Source organism: Mesoplodon densirostris, chromosome 3, assembly GCF_025265405.1.
Source record: "Mesoplodon densirostris isolate mMesDen1 chromosome 3, mMesDen1 primary haplotype, whole genome shotgun sequence".
Lineage (NCBI taxonomy): Eukaryota > Metazoa > Chordata > Mammalia > Artiodactyla > Ziphiidae > Mesoplodon > Mesoplodon densirostris.
This window is the reverse complement of record NC_082663.1, coordinates 153,075,449-153,094,208: the sequence shown is the minus strand read 5'-3', so window position 1 is coordinate 153,094,208 and position 18,760 is coordinate 153,075,449. Positions and strand designations below refer to the sequence as shown.

General features: G+C 59.9%; 3 protein-coding genes across 3 annotated transcripts in view; 2 read left to right on the top strand and 1 right to left on the bottom strand.

The window, feature by feature from the left end:
- Positions 1–18,760, top strand: part of BSG (basigin (Ok blood group)) — a 252,324-nt gene that overhangs the window by 75,459 nt on the left and 158,105 nt on the right. The window lies entirely within an intron of this gene.
- On the top strand, positions 1,450–7,693 carry FSTL3 (follistatin like 3). Its single transcript, XM_060094796.1, has 5 exons — positions 1,450–1,623; positions 2,973–3,158; positions 5,320–5,535; positions 6,123–6,350; positions 6,441–7,693. The coding sequence occupies exons 1-5, from the start codon at positions 1,521–1,523 to the stop codon at positions 6,524–6,526; spliced, it is 819 nt and encodes a 272-aa protein (XP_059950779.1). The 5' UTR covers positions 1,450–1,520; the 3' UTR covers positions 6,527–7,693.
- PRSS57 (serine protease 57) lies at positions 8,712–12,415 on the bottom strand. Its single transcript, XM_060094797.1, has 5 exons — positions 12,337–12,415; positions 11,854–12,007; positions 10,725–10,869; positions 10,082–10,336; positions 8,712–8,924 (listed from the first exon to the last, which is right to left on the bottom strand). The coding sequence occupies exons 1-5, from the start codon at positions 12,413–12,415 to the stop codon at positions 8,712–8,714; spliced, it is 846 nt and encodes a 281-aa protein (XP_059950780.1).

Genomic DNA, 18,760 nt, shown 5'->3' with positions numbered 1-18,760 from the left:
CCTGTTTCTACACCCAGGGTAGGGGCAGATGCAGGGATGGGGGACGATGAGGCATAGGTGGCCCTGGGAGATAACCAATTGCCCTAAATCATTTTTGGTTTTTTCCTAAAAGCATTTTCCACTCTTTAAAGTTATATATTAGTTTGTTTTTCTATGTATTTTCTTGTCTATGACTCTGACAAACCATGAGCTCAGCGAGGACAGGACTGGGTCTGCCTTGGTCAACCTGAGGCTCCAGCACCCCCAAAAGTTCCCTGCTACCAGCAGATTGTCACTAATTAGTTCCCAGAAGCACAAACACAGAGGGGCTGCACAGGACCCATGAGCCTGTTGGGGTGCCCTAACAATTGGGGAGGCCCCCAAGATCGAAGAGATCAGCTCCAAAATAGGAAAAGCAGGGCCTTCCCTGGTGGCGCAGTGGTTGAGAGTCCACCTGCCGATGCAGGGGACACAGGTTCGTGCCCCGGTCTGGGAAGATCCCACATGACGCGGAGCGGCTGGGCCCGTGAGCCATGGCCGCTGAGCCTGCGCGTCCGGAGCCTGCGCGTCCGGAGCCTGTGCTCCACAACGGGAGAGGCCACAACAGTGAGAGTCCCGCGTACCACAAAAAAAAAAAAAAAAAAAAAAAAATTGGAAAAGCATCCTGCTGCACTGAGGCCCCAGCGGACTCAGTGCTTCCCAGGCCCACGCTGATGTGGCCATCATAAATTGTGGAAAACCCAGGATTCCAGGGTGTCCCAGGACAGGGAGCACTGACCCGTGGAGGAGAGAAGCCAGCAGGTTGTTGATGTGGCCTGGGGGCACGGTTTGCAAAGGCCTGGGGTGTTTGGTGCAATCTCACCTGTGAGGGGCAAAGGCCAGGCACAGTGGGCACTGTATAAATCTTGTGGTATGATTATTGCTGTCAGCGATGTTGTCAGGACCATCGTGTCTCTGGGGTCTCTCTCTGCCACACCTCTCTGCCTCTGTTTCCCACCCCACCAGCCTCCGCATCCCCCCACGCGCTCACACCCAGCCGTGCCCACCGGCTCCAGCGGCCAAGTGGCCAGGCGGATGGCCGGGGGGTGTGATTAGGGAACTGGCTGGGGCTGAGGTCCCCGGGTGTGTGGGCGTGTAGGGACAGGGAGGAGAGGCCAGGAGTCCAGAGCACACTGGGGCCACTCCAGCGACCACATGCAGACCACGACGCGCACGGATCCGCAGACGCGCTCCCCTTGGGTCACCGGCCAGTCCCCCAAACGCACGGCGACACCTCGAACTCACAGCCACCAGCCCGGCTCCCGGGTCGTGCCCCCGCCCCCCACCAGCTGCCGCCCACATCGCGCGCGACACTGCCCCGCGCCCCGCCCCGGCCGTCCCGCCCCGCCCCGCCCCGCCCGCAGCCCGCGGGACCTTTATAGGGCGCGCCGGCCGCGCGCTGGAAGTGGTGCCGCCGCCGCCCTCCCTGCAGCCCGCCCGCCCGCCGCCCGCCCGCCGCCCGCGCGTCCGACGCGGGGGCTGCCGCCGTGTCTGCGTCCGCCATGCGTCCCGGGGCGCCGGGGCCACTGTGGCCGCTGCCCTGGGGGGCCCTAGCGTGGGCCGTGGGCTTCGTTGGCTCCGTGGGCTCTGGGGACCCCGCGCCCGGTGAGTGGGGTGGCCGGAAGGGGCGGGCGAGGCGAGCCACCCACGTGGGCCTACCCGGAATGCGGGCCTGGGGGCGAGGTCGGGGGGCGCGGGGGCGGTGGCAGCTGGGGGCAGAGAGCAGTGACCCTTGGTGACCCGTGGCCACTGCAGGTTGAATCTGGGAGGGCTTGAGGCTCTCCTCCCCCAGCCCCAAAGGAGGGTCACCAGGAGGTCAGGAGAGCAGATGTGACTCCTTCACAATTTATTTATCAATAATCTAGTCACAAGAGCTGCTGACAGTTATCGGGCGCCTTAGCGTCTACCTCTTCCGTCCTGGAATCCACGCAACAGCCCAGTAGTGTTGGCACTCTTCTGCCCGGTTTCCAGGTGGGGAAACTGAGGCACAGGGTCACACAGCTTGTAAGTGGCAAAGCGGGGATTTGAACCTCGACCATCCGGGTGCCGATGCTCCAGAAAGACAGGGCTGGGTGGCTGGACTCAGGACCTCCAGCTGGGGTCTCAGATTTTCCCTGGGTCTGGTTCAGGCAGACAGGTCATTGGAATCTCACACCTGCCACTTGCGGAGGTGCCGGGGAAGTCACATCCCCACTCCTGGCCTCAGTTTCCCCTTTTATACGGGGTGCCAATATGCTGGCTTCCCAGAGCTGGTCCCTGGGAGGCGCTCAGCACAGAGCCTGGGAGCTCCATGGAATGGGGGCCGTGGCCACCCCCATCCCCACTTAACGGTGCAGAAACCGAGGGCCATCTGCCCCCCACCCCACCCTGCAGCCCCACCCCAGCCCCGCAGTGAGGGGAGAGCCAAGCCCCCTCCCCGAAGGCCGCGTCCCCGGGGAGACAGTGAGCTCATGCGAGGGGAATGTTCCCGAGTTGGAGTGAGTAAGAGGCGGGCCAGGCAAGGGGGGGCTGCTGGGCGAGGGGGCTCCGCGTGCCCTCGGGCGCTGTCTAGACAGAGGGCAGAGGCGGGAGAGGCAGCTCCAGGGCCTGCTGACCCTGACACGTCCAGCTCCAGGCGTTTGCCTGCTCAGGCAGGATGCCAGGCCCGGGCTGGGGGCCTGGACCCAGGGGGGAGAGGTTCCCAGGAGGGGATGGGGTGGGGGCTGGAGCAGTGTTGGGGCTGGAGCCCAGAGAGGAAGGGTCCCCAAAGAATCTTCAGCCAGGGTGGGGACAACTGTGCGGTTCTCTGCCCCTCCTTCCCAGGTCAGGGGCAGATTATCCCCTCCATAATTACTGAGCACCGACTGTATGCATCGCCATGGGCCGGCAGCTGGCTGGAAGGCCAAGGCCTGGGTGTGGGGAGGGGCACCGGAGGGCGCCTCTGGCCACGTGGGAACTGGCCCGCTTGTCCGCAGGTGGTGTCTGCTGGCTCCAGCAGGGCAGAGAGGCCACCTGCAGCCTGGTGCTGAGAACGGACGTGAGCCAGGCTGAGTGCTGTGCGTCTGGTAACATCGACACCGCCTGGTCCAACTTCACGCACCCAGGGAACAAGATCAGCCTCCTGGGCTTCCTGGGCCTTGTCCACTGCCTCCCCTGCAAAGGTGAGACCCTGGGTGTCGGCCGCAGGCCAGGGTCACTGTGTTCTGAGGCGGGACAGCCGAGAGTGAGCCCCCCGTCTTGGGGGCAGGCAGAAGCTTGAGGCTGCCGGCACAGGGATCCCAGGCTCAGAGAGGGGTTGTGGGCCTTCAGGCTCCCAGCTTAGCCACCTGCAGGTGAGGATTCAGGAAGCTCCAAGGAGTCCCCAGTTTGGATTCCAGCCTCTAGGCCCTTGCTCACGAGGAGCCCTCTGCCAGGGTGGCCTTTCCCACCTGCACTGCACCTGGTGGATGTGCTCACACCTAGCTCCTGGGAAGGTGGATTCTCCCTGACTGGCCATTAGGGTTTGTGACCCCACACTCAGTGTTCCCAAACACTTATCTGCCCTTGACCCCACAGATTCCAGGGTCTGGGGTTGGGCTTAGCTGTGGTTAAACAGCTGCATGTTTAACAAGCATGTGCCTCTGCACCATGCTCTGCGAAATGCTGCCTCCCCCATCCCATCAGACTAGGGGCTCTTTGAAGGCAGAATGAGTGAATGACTAAGTCAAGACATCATCTCTGCCCTGGAGAAGGGGATGGGGACTTTCCCAGCCCCCTGTGCAAGGCTGAACCTGCAAGGACCCAGAGGGCGCAGGGGGGCATGAGTTGAAGGAGGTGGGCTCTAGAGCCAGGGTGCTGGCGGATGATTAGGAGTTCGCCAGCTGGAGAAAGCATGGGGGAGAGCATCAGCAGAGACCATGGCCTGGGATCAGGCCCTGGGGGGTGGGGTCAGGACAGGGGCACAGGGAGGAGGCTGGAGCTGAGGGCTGCAGACCTGCAGGCCAAACTGAGGAGCCTGACTGGCCGCTGGGATGTGATTAATCCCAGATCAGCCTGGCTGGGTGGTCCTAGACTCAACTGCCATGTGCCCTGGCTCCCTCCAGAAGCCCCTCTGGCTTCTGGGAGGAGGACAGACTTCAAAAAGTGCCTGGCCTGGGTATGAGATGGTCCAGGACCCCCTCCCCCCCACCTTGTCTGGCCTTGGGGACAGGAACTCAGCTCTGCCACTTCTGTTCTTGCTTGCGTGAAGCCACCCTGGGGAGCGTTTCCAGATGTGCACGTGGGCGGGCAGCATGGGAGGCGCCCAGGTGCAGCCCATATGCCCTGGCATGGGGACATGGGGCAAGCCAGCTAGTCTCTTAGGAGCATCCATCATTTTCTGCTCACCCTGTAAGGTGGGTTTCCCCATCAGCCCCACTTTACACACAGGGAAACAGGCTGAAACATCAACTCGAGCTCAGAGACGGCCCTCCAGACCCACAAGCCACAGAGCTGGGGGGTCCATCGGGTCCGGCCTGGAGTTCTCACGCCGAAGTACCCTGGCTGTCTCCAACTCACAGCTGTGACCGTTTCCCCCTTTTGTAAAATGACGACAAAACGGCACCACCTTGTGGGGGCAGATGGGAGGCTGCACTGGGCCTGGGAGGCCAGAAGCAGCCGTTAGCCGGTCCTGAGTGGGGGCGGGGATCTCAGAGAGAGACTTGTTTCCCTACCTGAGAAATGGGGCTGCGGGGGGCGGTGACCCCTGGTTCGGAGGGCTCGGGCTGTGGGAGGCCCCCTCCTCAGGAAATGAGCCTCAGACCAGGCCGACGCCCCGCCCTCCCTGACACCTCCTCCGGGGAGGTCCTGGCAGGCACAGGGAACAGACGCTGCCCGTCCTCCCCATACCCGCGCCTGGACGGGGTGGAGCCCCCAGCTCCCCCCCGCCGGCTGACGCAGCCGGTCCCCCGCCGGCCTTCCCAGAAACGCGCGTAAATCAGGGAACAGACGTCAGCCCGAGCGGGTGGCCCAGCTGCGGAGCGAGAGCTGGACCGGGGGCGGAAGCCCGTTCCTCCCGGACCCCCAGATTCCGGGCAGAGACCCCCCTCCCGCCCACACAGAAGCCCGCCCCAGGAGCAGCGTCGAGTCTGGGTCCACCCGGGCCGTGGCTGAATCTCGTCCCTAACGGTCCCGCCCCCAGACCCCCAAATCAGTCTCCTCCCCTGTGGGCCCCGACTCCGGACCGCCCATCACTCCGGCCCGGCCTCTATCCCTCGGAACAGGAGGCGAGGGCGCGGAGGTCTCTGAGGACCTCCGGCCTCGGCCATGCGCCCCAGCCCACACGTGTGTGTCCTCTGTCCACAGATTCGTGCGAGGGCGTGGAGTGCGGCCCAGGCAAGGCCTGCCGCATGCTGGGGGGCCGTCCGCGCTGCGAGTGCGCGCCCGACTGTTCGGAGCTCCCAGCGCGCCTTCAGGTCTGCGGCTCGGACGGCGCCACCTACCGCGACGAGTGCGAATTGCGCGCCGCGCGCTGCCGCGCCCACCCAGACCTGCGCGTCATGTACCGGGGCCGCTGCCGCAGTACGTAGGGGCGGGGCCTGGGGGAGGGGCGGGGCCACCGGGCCTGAGCATCCTGTAAGAGGCCGCTGCCGCAGCGCGTGGGGGCGGGGTCGTGGCAGGAAGGGGCAGGGTCTGCAATCCAGGGTGTCCTATTATGTCTTACGGATTTGGGCGTGCTAGGCGGGGTGGCACCCCACCCACCAGCCCTGCTCCCAGGCCTTGTGCTAGGCGGGGCTTAGATGGGAGCTCGTGGGCGGGGCCTAGTGAAGGGAGTCTGTTGTCCCGCGAGAGTGTCACTGGATTAAGTCTTTTGTGGGGTCATGAATGAGAAAGAGTTGGGTGCAGGTTTGGAAAGGGGGGTTCTGGGGCTCATATGGGGTGAGAGATACGAGTGTGTGAGTCAGAAGCTGACTGGTGCAATCAAAGGGGGGAGGGATTGAGGGTGGATCTGGAGTGTGGGCGCGGTTCGTGGAAGGGGTGTGGCTTCTGGTGCAACAAGGGGGCCGCGTCTGAGGGTGGGACCCTGAGGGCGGGCTCGCGGCGGGGGCGGGGCCTGTGGCCCAGGTTAGGAGGAGCGCCCCTGACCCTCCCCGACGCCCCACCTGCAGAATCGTGCGCGCACGTTGTGTGCCTGCGGCCGCAGTCATGCGTGGTGGACCAGACTGGCAGCGCGCACTGCGTCGTGTGCCGCGCGGCGCCCTGCCCCGCGCCCTCCAGCCCCGGCCAGGAGCTCTGTGGCAACAACAACGTCACCTACATGTCCTCGTGCCACCTCCGCCAGGCCACCTGCTTCCTGGGCCGCTCCATTGGCGTGCGCCACCCGGGCAGTTGTGCAGGTGCGGCGAGGGGCGGGGAGCAGCGGCGGGGTCTAGCCCGCAGCCCCTCTCCGCGCCCGCATTTCTCTTTTGGTCCCTCCCACTCTGCAGGCACCCTCGAGCCGCTAGATGCTGAGTCGGAGGAGGAGGAGGAGGAGGAAGAGGAGGAGGAGGAGGAGGAGGAGAACTTTGTGTGAGCCTGAGGGACCGGCCTGGGCCTGGCGTTCAGGGCAGCCCCGTTTTATTTATTGCCACAGCGGAGTCTAATTTATGTCCCACGGACACTCCTCAGAGCCTGAACCGGGACCATTTTGGGAGCCCTGTTGCCCGCCCCCGGCGATATCTTGGAAGGAGGCCTGGGAGCAGGGCTGGTGGGTGGGGTGCCACCCCAGGCCTAGGTACCCTGCTGCCCAGGAGGACCCCACGCTTCTGCTTCTTCGGGGATAACTCTATTACTTGTCGCTGCCACCGAGAGGGCTGGAGATTTCCTGCCAGCAATTAATGAAGAGGCACCCTGGCCTCTATTGATAGAACAGGGACCAGGGGGTGAGAGGGGGTCTACGGCCTGCGTGTGTATAGATGAGCGTCAGAACATGCCCAGACCCTAGACAGGCCAAGGAAGCAACCACTGTCCCCCACCAGCCCCAGGGTAACCAAGGGGCTTACCTTCCCTCTCCCTCCAGCTCCCAGTGTGTTCTGTGAAGACCCCTGAGAAAAGCCCAGCTTGTCCCCAGGGACAGGGTGCCATCTGGGCCTCTGGACACAGGACTTGGGCATGGCGAGGTCGTATCTGCCCAGAACAGGGCACCTTGTCCAGTGGTGCCCGGTCCACTTAGGGTGGGACCCGGTGGGGTCCCTGCTCACCCACTGGCCCAGGATGGAGTATAGACACCAAGACCCACTGCACACCTGGCATCCTGGAGCCGTGTGTTTGAGGGGCACCCCAGTGCCTACTGCCCCGTGCACAGGTGAGGTCCAGACCCGGGACCCTCTGTCCCCCGCATCCTGCCCTGGCCACGCCTCTAAGCCCAGTTCCCAGCTGAACCCTCCCTGCCTGCCAGCTGGGTTCCCTCCATCTTCCTGGCCTGTTGCTCTTTGTCACCTCCTTGTGCCTGTGTGTAGACTGGAGGTTCAGACTGGGGTGGGGGCCCAGCGGGGCAGGAGCCCAGCTCCCCGAGTTTGGAGCAAGGAGCACAGGCCAGTGGGGCTCGTCCGTGTCCTTCCCAGCCTCCAGGAAGTGCCTTACCTGTGACACCTGGAAAAGTGCCCTTGAGCAGTGGGTTCGCCCGAGCCCCCGACAAGGCAACCTCCCCCGCCCTGGGGTCCTGCCTCGCCTGCCAAAGAAATAAACACTGAAAAAGCCACTTTGGATGTCCAGGCCTCGTTTTGCCTGCCACCTCTCTGAGCCTCTGTGCCCCCCACTTTGGTAGGGGGTTACCAGCCTGGGTTCTGGGGTGCTGTGATGCTGGTGCATAGGGTGTTCTGGAAGCATCCAGAGCAGAGACACAGGTGTGTGTCCTTGGGGCGGCCACTGCCCGACTCGGGGCCTCAGTGTCCACTTTCAGGAGGTAGGCGGCAGCCGAGGTAGAACCGGGGCAGGTCGGGTGAGGGTGGGTGGGAGAGTCTTGGCCTTTCTGGGGCAGGGGAGGGGAAGAGGGGGGTCAAGATGGCTTAGGGCAGCGCCAAGAGGCCACCTGGTTTAGGGTCCAGAAACGGAGGCCTGGCCTGGAAGGGTTGGAGGTACCATAGTGACACTAACACAATCAGTAAAAGTACCAGCTGGGGCTCGCCCAGCCTTGCTGCCAGCCGGGCACCGTTCGCTCAAAGTGCTTTTCAGAGGGTGAGGACAGGCTTCACTTTTCAGAGGGTGAGCCAGGCCACCCTGAGGACCAGAGACCCTACCCTCTCCCGGCCTCGGTTTCCCCATCTGTGGGTAGGGTTGGCTGGAGGGCAGAGGAGTGGCGGTCCAGGTAGGGGCCAAGGTGGGGAGGCCATCCCAAGCTCGGGCTATGAGGCAGGGTGGGAAACTCCAGAAGGGTCAGCGCGGGGAGGGTGTGGGAGGGTGGAGAGGGGCCCAGGTCCTATGGCTCAAGGTCCCTCCGGGAGGGAGTGGTGAAACTGGACCCTCGGCCACGCTGAGGCCAAGGAGAAGCTCAAAGACGTGCCTGGGCCTTGGAGGCAGACCATCGTGTCTGGTGAGCCAGTTAACACTTTATTGTGTTATTTTGCCCTTTTTGTTTGGAACTGATTCCCCCCATCCCACCTGCCACCCCACACACACCAGGCTTCCTGGGGTTTGGGGGCCCATGGACCCTCTGCCCCAGCCACGGAATTTTCCAGGCTGGAGCTAACCTCATCTTGTGCACCCGGCGCTGCTGTGGTTCAGGCAACTCCTGCTGGGACCCCAGTGGTCCTGGGTTGGGGGCTGGGCTGGGGGCCGTGCGGGCCCCCCCGAACCACGTCCCAGATCCAGGTCACGAAGGCGGACACCAGTGTGTACACGTCAGGGGTCTTGGGGTCGCCGCACCAGAGGCCAGAGAAGGAGACGAGGCCATGGGCCCGATTTCTGCAAACCAGGGGCCCCCCAGAGTCTGCCTGGAGGTGGAGGCAAAGGTGAGGCCAGGGGTCCCTCTCTGGGCCTCACTTTCCTTAAAGGAGCTCTTACGGGTGAATCTGAGAAGGACCCTCCCTGCCTCAAAATCCTTCCATGGCTCCCTAGAGCTTTTACAGCAAAGACTAAGCTCCTCACCTCAGCCTTTAAGGCCTGGAGGATCCAGCCCCCACCCACCTGTCTGCCCTCCTCTTCCCCGACTCCCTTGGTTCCAGCCGTGCCAGCCTGCCTTGCTCTTCCTGCAGCAAACCAAGTTCCAACCTCTAGGCTTTTGCATATTCTTGAGACCCGTTACTGCCCCCTGCTGGACACTGCTTGTATAAATACACAAGTTGGCCGCACCTTGTGCAGTGCACAACTTGCGCAGCTGTACACAGCAGCCCTGTGACTGGTCTCTCTGCCTGGCATGCCTCCCCTCAGATTTTCTCAAGGCCCCTCCAACTCTCAGAAGTACTTTCCTCAGAGAGACCTCCCGAAATACTCACCCTAAAACTCCTGCTTCCTCCTCTTCCCTCACCTCCCCATACCTATCACCCTAATTGTCACGTGGAATCAGCTCTGACCCTAAGAAGTAAGTCCTATTTGTGTGACAGTTTTACAGATGGAGAAATTGAGGTCCCGAGAAGTGAGGTGACTTTTCCAAGACCACACATCTGGGAAGTGGCTCAGTCTGGACGTGGACCCAGGCAGTTGGGCTCCAGAATCTGAACCACTGCACTCTCGTGGCTGGAACAAAAGACACCCCCCCACACACACACACACACCTGGGCTGAGTGTCTTCCTTGGCACCAAATTTGCCATGGCCAATTAATGGCCAAATTTGCCATTAATCCATACAAGGGCTTAGGAGCAGGAGCTTCTTCCTTGAGATCTGGACCCTGCTTTTTTTTTTTTTTTTTTTTGACACTGCTTTTAAAGACACAAATCTGTAACTCTTTGTGCAGTGCGCAACCTGCACAGCCATACATGGCAGCCCTGTGACCCTGGGCAACTCCGTGCCCTTCCAGGGCCTTAGGCGAAGTCCATCTGGTCAAAGGTGAGCTGGGACTTAGTTCCCAAGGCTCTGCCCAGCTCTGACCCTCTCTGTGGGCCTCAGTTTCCCCATGTTGTAAGCAGACAGGACAGAGACTGAGTGTCTCACCGAGCAGAAGCCACGTCGGTGGCGGTCCCCACTGCGGGTGCAGAGCATGGCAGGGCTCAGCTGCCCCCTCCAGGAGCTGTTGCAGATGTCCAGGCCCAGCACGCGGACCTCAACCTCCATCAACACAGGCGGCGGATCCTCGAAGTTGGACACGGAGCCCCAGCCAGCCACCTTGCACCATGCCCCAGCCCTGGGTGGCCTCCGTGGCAGCCCCAGCAGCCCCACTGCAGGACCCAGGATGGCAGAGCTGTTCAGCTGCAGGGGGAGCCCTGAGGTTAGGTCCCCCCACCACAGCCACCCACCACTGCTTCTGCCTGTTTACCTTTCTGGGTTTCTTCTTGGCCTCATGGAGAGAAGTCAGTGGAAGCCGTCATTAGGCTGTCAGAAGGCCCTGCCATTTTTGCCACCATGCGCCACCGCCCACCAGGCCTGTACTGCCTCAGACCAGGACTCTGGTCTTCCCCAGCCTCCAGGCCTCCAGTCTCACCCCCTCAGCTGCCCAAAGGGTCTTTCTATCGAGCCTCTCCTTCCCTGCTTTGAGCACGGGTGCTCACAGGATCCCAACACAGATTTTAAACAAATCAGGCCATCATGGGGGGCCAGGGATCCGCGTCTGGCCCTCTTCCCCCGCGCAGCGTCTCACCTGCAGCAGACAGATGTCACTGGTGTGGGTGGCCGGATGGTAGTCGGGGTGCATGAAGACAGCCGAGATGCTGAACACCTGCTGCGTGGCCTCTGCAGTGTGCAGGTCATGGGCCCCTAGCACCACCAGGCCCGTTTGGGGGTCTCTGCGGGGTGGGGAGGGCAGTTGTGAGCGAGGCTGGGGTGAGGGCCGCCCGGCACGGGACTGGGTCTCTCCCCACCTGCCAAGCAAATCCATGTCATCCTCACGCCAGCCCGTGATAATAAGTGTCACGTTTATTACTGTTCCACCTCAATTATGGTATTAACTCCAATCACAGCAATATTAATTTAATTTAGTTTTTTTTTGGCCACGCCGCGTGACCTGCAGGATCCTAGTTACCCTACCAGGGATTGAACTCACTCCCCCTGCAGAGAGAGCATGAAGCCCTAACGACTACACCACCAGGGAATTCCCACTGCAGTACTTTTTTAAAAAATTTATTTATTTTTGGCTGCATTGGGTCTTCGTTGCTGCGCTCGGGCTTTCTCTAGTTTCAGCAAGCAAGGGCTACACTTCATTGCAGTGCCCGTGGGCTTCTCATTGTGGTGGCTTCCCTTGTTGCGGAGCACGGGCTCTAGGCACGCAAGCTCAGTAGTTGTGGCTCGCGGGCTCAGTAGTTGTGGCTCGTGGGTTCTAGAGCACAGGCTCAGTAGTTGTGGCACACGGGCTTAGTTGCTCCGTGGCATGTGGGATCTTCCCGGACCAGGGCTTGAACCCATGTCCCCTGCATTGGCAGGCAGATTCTTAACCACTGCGCCACCAGGGAAGCCCCTGCAATATTAATTTTAATACTTATTATAAAAATATATTTAGAATGAATATAATACTCATTATATTTATTCTAATTCCCACCTCAATTATAGTATTGCCTCCAATAATTTCAATATGAATGTTAGTAATCGTTATAACAATAAACTCAGGACAAGCATAACGGTTATAACGTCGGCTTATGGTCACGGCTGCTGCTCATTCCCTATTTCTCCTGCCGCCCCCCCCCCCCATCCCTGGTAAACTCCCCCAGCTGAGAGGCCTGTCTGCACGAGTCCTCTCCCCGCCCACACCAGGGCACCCCCTCATCCTGGCTCACCTGTCACTGAAGCAGTGGGCGGCCGACACAACCCAGCGGGTCTGCAGCAGGAAGCCCCCGCACTGGTGCTGGCCCTGGAAACTCACGGACGCCATGTAGGGCCGGGAGTGGGGGGTCACCTTGTGGCCCCCGATGATTCGGGACGCCCAGGAGCCTGCAGGCAGGGTGGGCAGCGAGTCAGGGACAGGGCAGTATGGGGTAGGGGTCAGGCTGGGCAGGGAAAGAGGCAGAGATAGACAGACACAGAGGTGCCCAGAGAAGGCCGTGGAGTTTGCCGGGAGAGGGGCCGGGTGCACTAAAACCTGGGCCCCGGCCTGGCCGAGACCCCATCTGGGCCTCCTGCCCGCCTCCCAGCTGAGACCCGAGAGGAACAGCCATGCAGGGGGCTGAGTAACTGACCACGTGGTGCTACCTGGAGCTTCCGGGGTGGGGCCCCCGTACGGGGTTCTGATGGGCTTGGTTGGGCTACTCGGGGGTCCTCACCTGGGGGCCTCATGGGCAGCATCAGGATGGCGGTCACAGTCAGTAGCAGGCAGTCCCAGCTCCCCTCCCCGGGCCTCATGGCTGCTGCAGGTCGGCCTCTCCCTGGAGAGCTCTGCGTGCTGTGGTCCACCCAACGGCCTGGAAATGGGGAACTGGGCTGTGGCCTGTGGTCAGAAACCCCACCAGCCCCAGTTCTGAGCCAGTACTTGGAAAGCCTGATGATTCTCCTGCATCGGGGTTGTTGATGATAATTGTAATGGCACGGGAAGCCAAGAGCCAGGGCAGTGGAGTGGGCACGGGGTCTCTGGGGGGCTCCTGGCTCTGCCAAGACATGTGACCCCAGAGGTCCCTTATGCATGCCATGCCCTGGTTTACCCAGCATCTCCCAGGTACGCAGTCGGCAGCACAACAGCCGTCGCTGCCCCTCAGGGCTGGGGACCAGCTCTCCAGCTGAGGGGGGTCCGGATCCAGCCCTGCCCGTCACTGCCTCAAACCTCAGTTTCCCCATCTTCAACCCCAGCCTCCAGAAAGACTTGTGACTCTGCTGCCTTTGTTGCATGTATTGAGGTATTGAGTGCCTACGGTATTACCAGCCTCCAGTAAGTGCTGGAGATGGAACACAATGTGACAAAGGCACCCACCCTCACGGTGCTGGCGTTTCTCGGGGTTGGGGGTATAGATGAGGTGTTCTGGGTTCATGGCTGAAGCACAGGCTCTGGTGGCCAGAGAACAGCGAGCTTGTCAGGTCAATTCAGGGCCTTGAAGGCAGGGTCTTCTCCTGTGGGTACCGGGCAGCCATGGAGGCTTCAGAGAAGGGAAGGGGCAGTAGGGCCTTGGTGAGGGGCCACACACAGGGGACACACAGATCAGAGCCCCTGTGCTGCCTTGTGGAGGCTTTGCTGAGACCCCGTGCCCGCCCTCCTGCCATCAGTCACTACGGTGGAGACACAGAGGGACATCTGGGAGGCAGGGGACCCCGCACAGCATGGAGGAGAGCGACTGGGGCTGGGAGTAGCCCTGTGCAGAGAGGGGGCCAGTGTCACAGGAGGGGGGACGGAGGCTCAGTGGCCTCTGCTCACGGCAGGCTCACCCCACACACACCTCGGAGGCACAGAGGGTACCTTGCCAGAACGCAGTGCCCAGCCCGGAGGACCAGGGTGGCCTCTATCAGTGCCAGGGTGGGGGAGGGTGGTCCTCCCAGCCCATCACTCAGCATTGCGACAAGGGTGTGAGGGCGTGGGGTGGACGGAGAAGGTGAGGTGGAGCTGGAGGTGGGAGAGACCCAGTGGCAGAGACATGGAAGAGGGGCAGAGACAGAGAGATAGACACAGAGATAGACACAGAGGCAGAAGGAGACAGAGAGATAGAGGCAGGACAGGACTCCAACATGGGTCTCACGGGGCTAAATGCAGGCGTGGGCAGGGCTGGTCCTTCCGGATGCTCCAGCGGAGCATTGGTTCCTGCCTTTTCCAGCTTCTAGAGGCGCCGCATCCCTGGCTCGCTGCCCCTCCTGCATCCTCACGGCCAGCAGCGCAGCATCACCCGTCTCTCTCTGCCTCTGACCCTCCCGCCTCCCTCTTATAAGGGCCTTGGTGATGACGCTGGGCCCCCGGGAATCCAGAGTCGTCCCCATCTTTCTTAACTCAATCCCACCTGCAAAGTCCCTTCTGCCCCATCAGGTGACATGCCTACAGGTCCCAGGACCAGGACGGGGAGGCTGTGGGGCTGTATTTAGCCAACCTCAGTACCCTGTGTTAATTAGTTTGCTATGTTGTTATCACACCCACTTCACAGACAAGGAAACTGAGGCACAGCCTTGAAAGCGGCAGGGTTGGGGTAGAACCAGCTGGTTTGGAAGGAACCAGCCATGCTGGCATGCAGACTCCTAGATCTCAGCCCGGCGAGGCCCACTGATCAGGTAAGAGAACGTCATTCTAAGCCACTAAGTTTGTAGTGATGTATTACTGCAGCTGCAGGAAACCATCAGGGCCTGAACATGGAGGAAAGTGGGAAACGTCCATGCGAAAGTTGTTTCCGGGGTCTCGGCCAGAGCTGGACCCCACACTTCCCTCGGAAGTCAATGCAGGTGGTAGCGGATGATTCTTTGGGAGACTTTGGTGGCTCCTGTCCACTCTGGCTCCCTGGGGCTGTCCTGTCTTGTCTGCGCCCCAAGGCCTCAGTCACTTCCCCCAGCCACACGCCCCTGGGGGTCGGTATTACCCAAAGCTGCAGATGTGTGGAACTCATGCAGTCCTAGAGCAAACCAAGGCTGTCGGTACTGTTTCTGTCCCCATATTACTCATGGGGAAACAGAGGCACAGAAAGTTTAAGTACCTTGACTAAGGCTGCACAACGAGGGAGAAATGGGGCTAGGGTTGCAGCCTCAGGCCAGTTCCTGTTGCCTCTGCTGGGGGCCGATTCTTCCCACAGCCTGTTGCATTTCCTTCTTGTCTGGTGAGCAGTTGTGAAACCAGCAACTGTCCTTCAAGGATCCAAGTAACCAAGTCCTGAGGAACGGACTGTGTGGAGCTCAGTGTTTCCACTTCCCAAACTGAAGCCCAGAGAGGGGAGCTTGGCTGGTCTGGGGCTGCACAGCAGATGGTCTTGAACCCAGAACTCTGGGCCTGTCATCTTTGAAGGGTCTTTCCATCTTGGGTGGCTTTCCAAGTCAGAGCAACTCAACAATAATAATGCTGCTACTGATGACGATGATAATAATAGCTCCCTTTACTGAACTCTTACTTTTGTTATTGATTTGTTGGAGCTCTTTACATATTGAGGAGATTAGCTCACAGTTCCTGAGCATCTGAGTGGGGTATGCATGCAGTCGGTGCTCATCACCCAGCCCTGAGTGGGGCATGCAGTCGGTGCTCAGAAAGTGCACAGCCTCTTCCCTAGCCCAAAGCAGCAGCAGAGGTTCAAGAAGTCAGGAAAGGTTATGGGGCTTGGTCAGGAGCCCCTGAGAATTTGAGAAAAGCTCAAAATCTTCCCAGGAAACCCCTCAGACTCAGTGTTGCAGCCCAGGGACCCCACCCCACTTGGCCCCTGTGTGCCTCAGTGTCCTCATCTGTGAATAGGGTTGGTCCTTGGAATGGGGCATAGGCCTGGCAGGTGTCAGCTGGTGATGCTTTTCCTTACACCCCACACTTTACTTTTTAACCTTGTTAACTCACATTCCAAGGAAATCACTTCTTTCTTTCTTTCTTTTTATATTTTATTATTTTTTGGCTGTGCTGCACAGCATGTGTGATCTTAGTTCCCCGACCAGGTATCAAACCCGTGCCCCCTGCAATGGAAGCACAGAGTCTTAACCATTGGACCGCCAGGGAAGTCCCAGGTTCTTATTTCTTGAGTGGACGGCACTGCCTTAAGAGTAAACAGACCGGGACTTCCCTCGTGGCATAGTCGTTAAGAATCGGCCTGCCATAGGTATAGCTGATTCACTTTGTTATACAGCAGAAAATAACACAACATTGTGAAGCAATTATACTCCAATAAAGATGTTAAAAAAAAAAAAAAAGAATCCACCTGCCAATGCAGGGAACATGGGTTTGATCCCTGGTTCAGGAAGATCCCACACGTCGCGGAGCAACTAAGCCCGTGCGCCACAACTACTGAGCCTGTGCTCTAGGGCCCGCGAGCCACAACTACAGAGCCTGCGTGCCTAGAGCCCGTGCTCTGCAACAAGAGAAGCCACTGCAATGGGAAACCCACGCACTGCAACAAAGAGTACCCCCACTCACCACAACTAGAGAAAGCTCATGTGCAGCAACGAAGACCCAACAGAGCCAAAAATTAAAAAGAAAAAAAACCAAACCAAAAAAAAAAAAAAAAAAAGGAAGCAAATAAATCTCTTAAAAAAAAAAAAAAAAAAGAATGAACAGCCCAATCCAACAGCATCCTGCATCCCAGCCAGGTTCCCTCTGGATGCCAGCCCTGGCCAGTGTGGGGTGGTGACAGACACCACTGACCTTCACAGACTTTCTCCTGGACCCGCATCCAAAGGCCTGGCAGAGAACGGAGGAAGCAACAAGTAGGTGTGAGTGGCTGGCACGTGGGGGCCCTGAGCAAGCCCATTCCACGGATGGGTGAACTGAGGTGGCGGGCAGAGCGTCACCACTGCTGTCCACCTCGTCTGCCCTTGCAGCTTCCAGGATTTCCACAGGGGGAGGATGGGTGTGGGGATGCGGCTTGGCCACTGTTGTCTGGGCCTCGGTCTCCTCCTCCGGGAAACAGGTGACCCCAGAGCATCTCTGAGGGTGTGGCAAGATCTCAGCGGGGGGCTGGGTGCCCTGGGCACCCCTCGTCTGCAAACTGGACGCCAGTGCCACCGTTCCTGCGGGGAACGTCAAAGGAGATGGAGGGAGGTATGCAGCCCTTCATTCCATGAGTGTTTATTGAGTGCCTGCTGTGTGCGGGCACTACATGCGTGCGGGGGTGGGGGGGCAGGGGACACAGCAGCAGGAGGACACAGACCCCTGCCCTGGTGGAGAGACAGTGAACTGACATAGTCTGCAGCAGCATTAAGTGGGGAAAGAGTGACCGGAGTCGGCAAGAAGCACAGGGAGGGAGTAGGATTTTAGGGCAAGAAGGAAACCCAGGAACCCTGGTAGAGTGAGGAGGGGAATCCAGGAGGAGCGCCCAGCAGGTGGGTGCAGAGAAGCTGTCTGGACAGCCCAGCGGGGGGTGCGGCAGGGGCAAGGGAAGGAAGGGTGCTTCCAGTGTTCACCTGGGCCTCGAGAGCCAGACTGCAGGGCACTGGGGAGCCATAGAAGGTGCTTGAGCAGGGCAGGTGGCGGTGGATCCTCTGGTGAGAGTGGAGAGGAGAGAGGAGGTGGGGAGATGGGGAGGCTGTGGTTGAGCTGAAGTGGGGGACACAAGGCCTGAGCTAGAGTCATGGCTGGGAGAGGTGAGGGGGTTTCCGACTCAGGGACAGGGGAGGAGTGGGCTCTTGGGGCCCACACAGAGCCCAGTGTCAGACCCCCCTGGAGTACAAGTGCCCGGAGGATGTCCGGAAGCAGCCGGAGCTGCTGTAAATAAAGGTTTTTTTTTTTCAAATAAATTTTATTTATTTTATATTTACTTTTGACTGCGTTGGGTCTTGGGTGCTGCGCACGGGCTTTCTCTAGTTGCAGTGGGCAGGGACTACTCTTCATTGCGGTGCGCGGGCTTCTCATTGCGGTGGCTTCTCTTGTTGCAGAGCACAGGCTCTAGGCACGAGAGCTTCAGTAGTTGTGGCACGCAGGCTCAGTAGTTGTGGCTCGTGGGTTCTAGAGCGCAGGCTAAGTAGTTCTGGCGCACGGGCTTAGTTGGTCTGCGGCATGTGGGATCTTCCTGCACCAGGGATCGAACCAGTGTCTCCTACATTGGCAGGCGGATTCTTAACCACTGCGCCACCAGGGAAGTCCCTATTACTAAAGTTTTATTGGCACATGGCCACACGATGTGGCCATGTACTGCCTCTGGCCGCTTTTGCGCTGCAATGGCAGAGCTGAGTCCTTGCCACAGAGAGCGGCCGGCCCGCGATGTTGAAAATATTTACTATCTGGCCCTTTACAGAAAAAGTTTGCCAACCTCTGAGTGAGTGTATGCAGGGCCCTGTTTCAAGTCCTTCGTGTATGTTCGCTCCGTCAACCCTTCCAGCAGCCCTAGGAGGTAGGGAAGTGAGGCTCAGAGAGGTTAAGAAACAGACCCAGCATCACACAGCACCTACAGAGCTGAGCTGGAACTGGAACTCAGGCCCCCTGATGTTCCTGAGCCTTTTTCTTTGTTCTGTTTGCTAATTATCTCATCGTTTTCCTGCTAAATGGGTACATGTTCATTGTAAAAGGAGGGTGCAAAGGCCTGTGAGAGGAAAGGCAGCCACGCCCTCCCCCCAGTCTGGGGTGCATTGTGCCCCATTTTTCTCCAGAGCTCATCCAAGCCTCTTTCCCTTCACACACCCATTTACTGAGCACCAGCTGAGCAGAACAGTTTTACAAAAACCCTAAGGGCTTTGGAAGACCCTCCCTCTCTGCACCCCCCTTTCCCCACCCCATGGAGTAAGTGTGTTGGGGGCCCGGTGGCTAGTGTCCTTCTAAGAACACGTTGGTGGGGACAGATCCTGCCTCCCCCCTGCTCTGTGGGGTCTGCACAGATGAAGGATCCAAGATGGACTACAGGGAATCGAGGGGACGGCAGGGGAGCGAGTCGGCTCTTTCTGCTGCCTGCACCTGCTCCCTACCCTGGGGAGCCCCCCCTCTAGCCCAAGCTGGGCCTTACTCCAAACTCCAACGTGGGCATCCAGCTGCCCGACCAAGGCCCCCTTGACATCTCCCAGGCCCCGTTCATGTCCGCATGTCCTTCTAGGAGCTCAGGCTGGAGAGGGGAACCCCGATGCCTGTCATCCCTCATCCCACCCCGTAGCAATCCTGCAGCCTCCCCC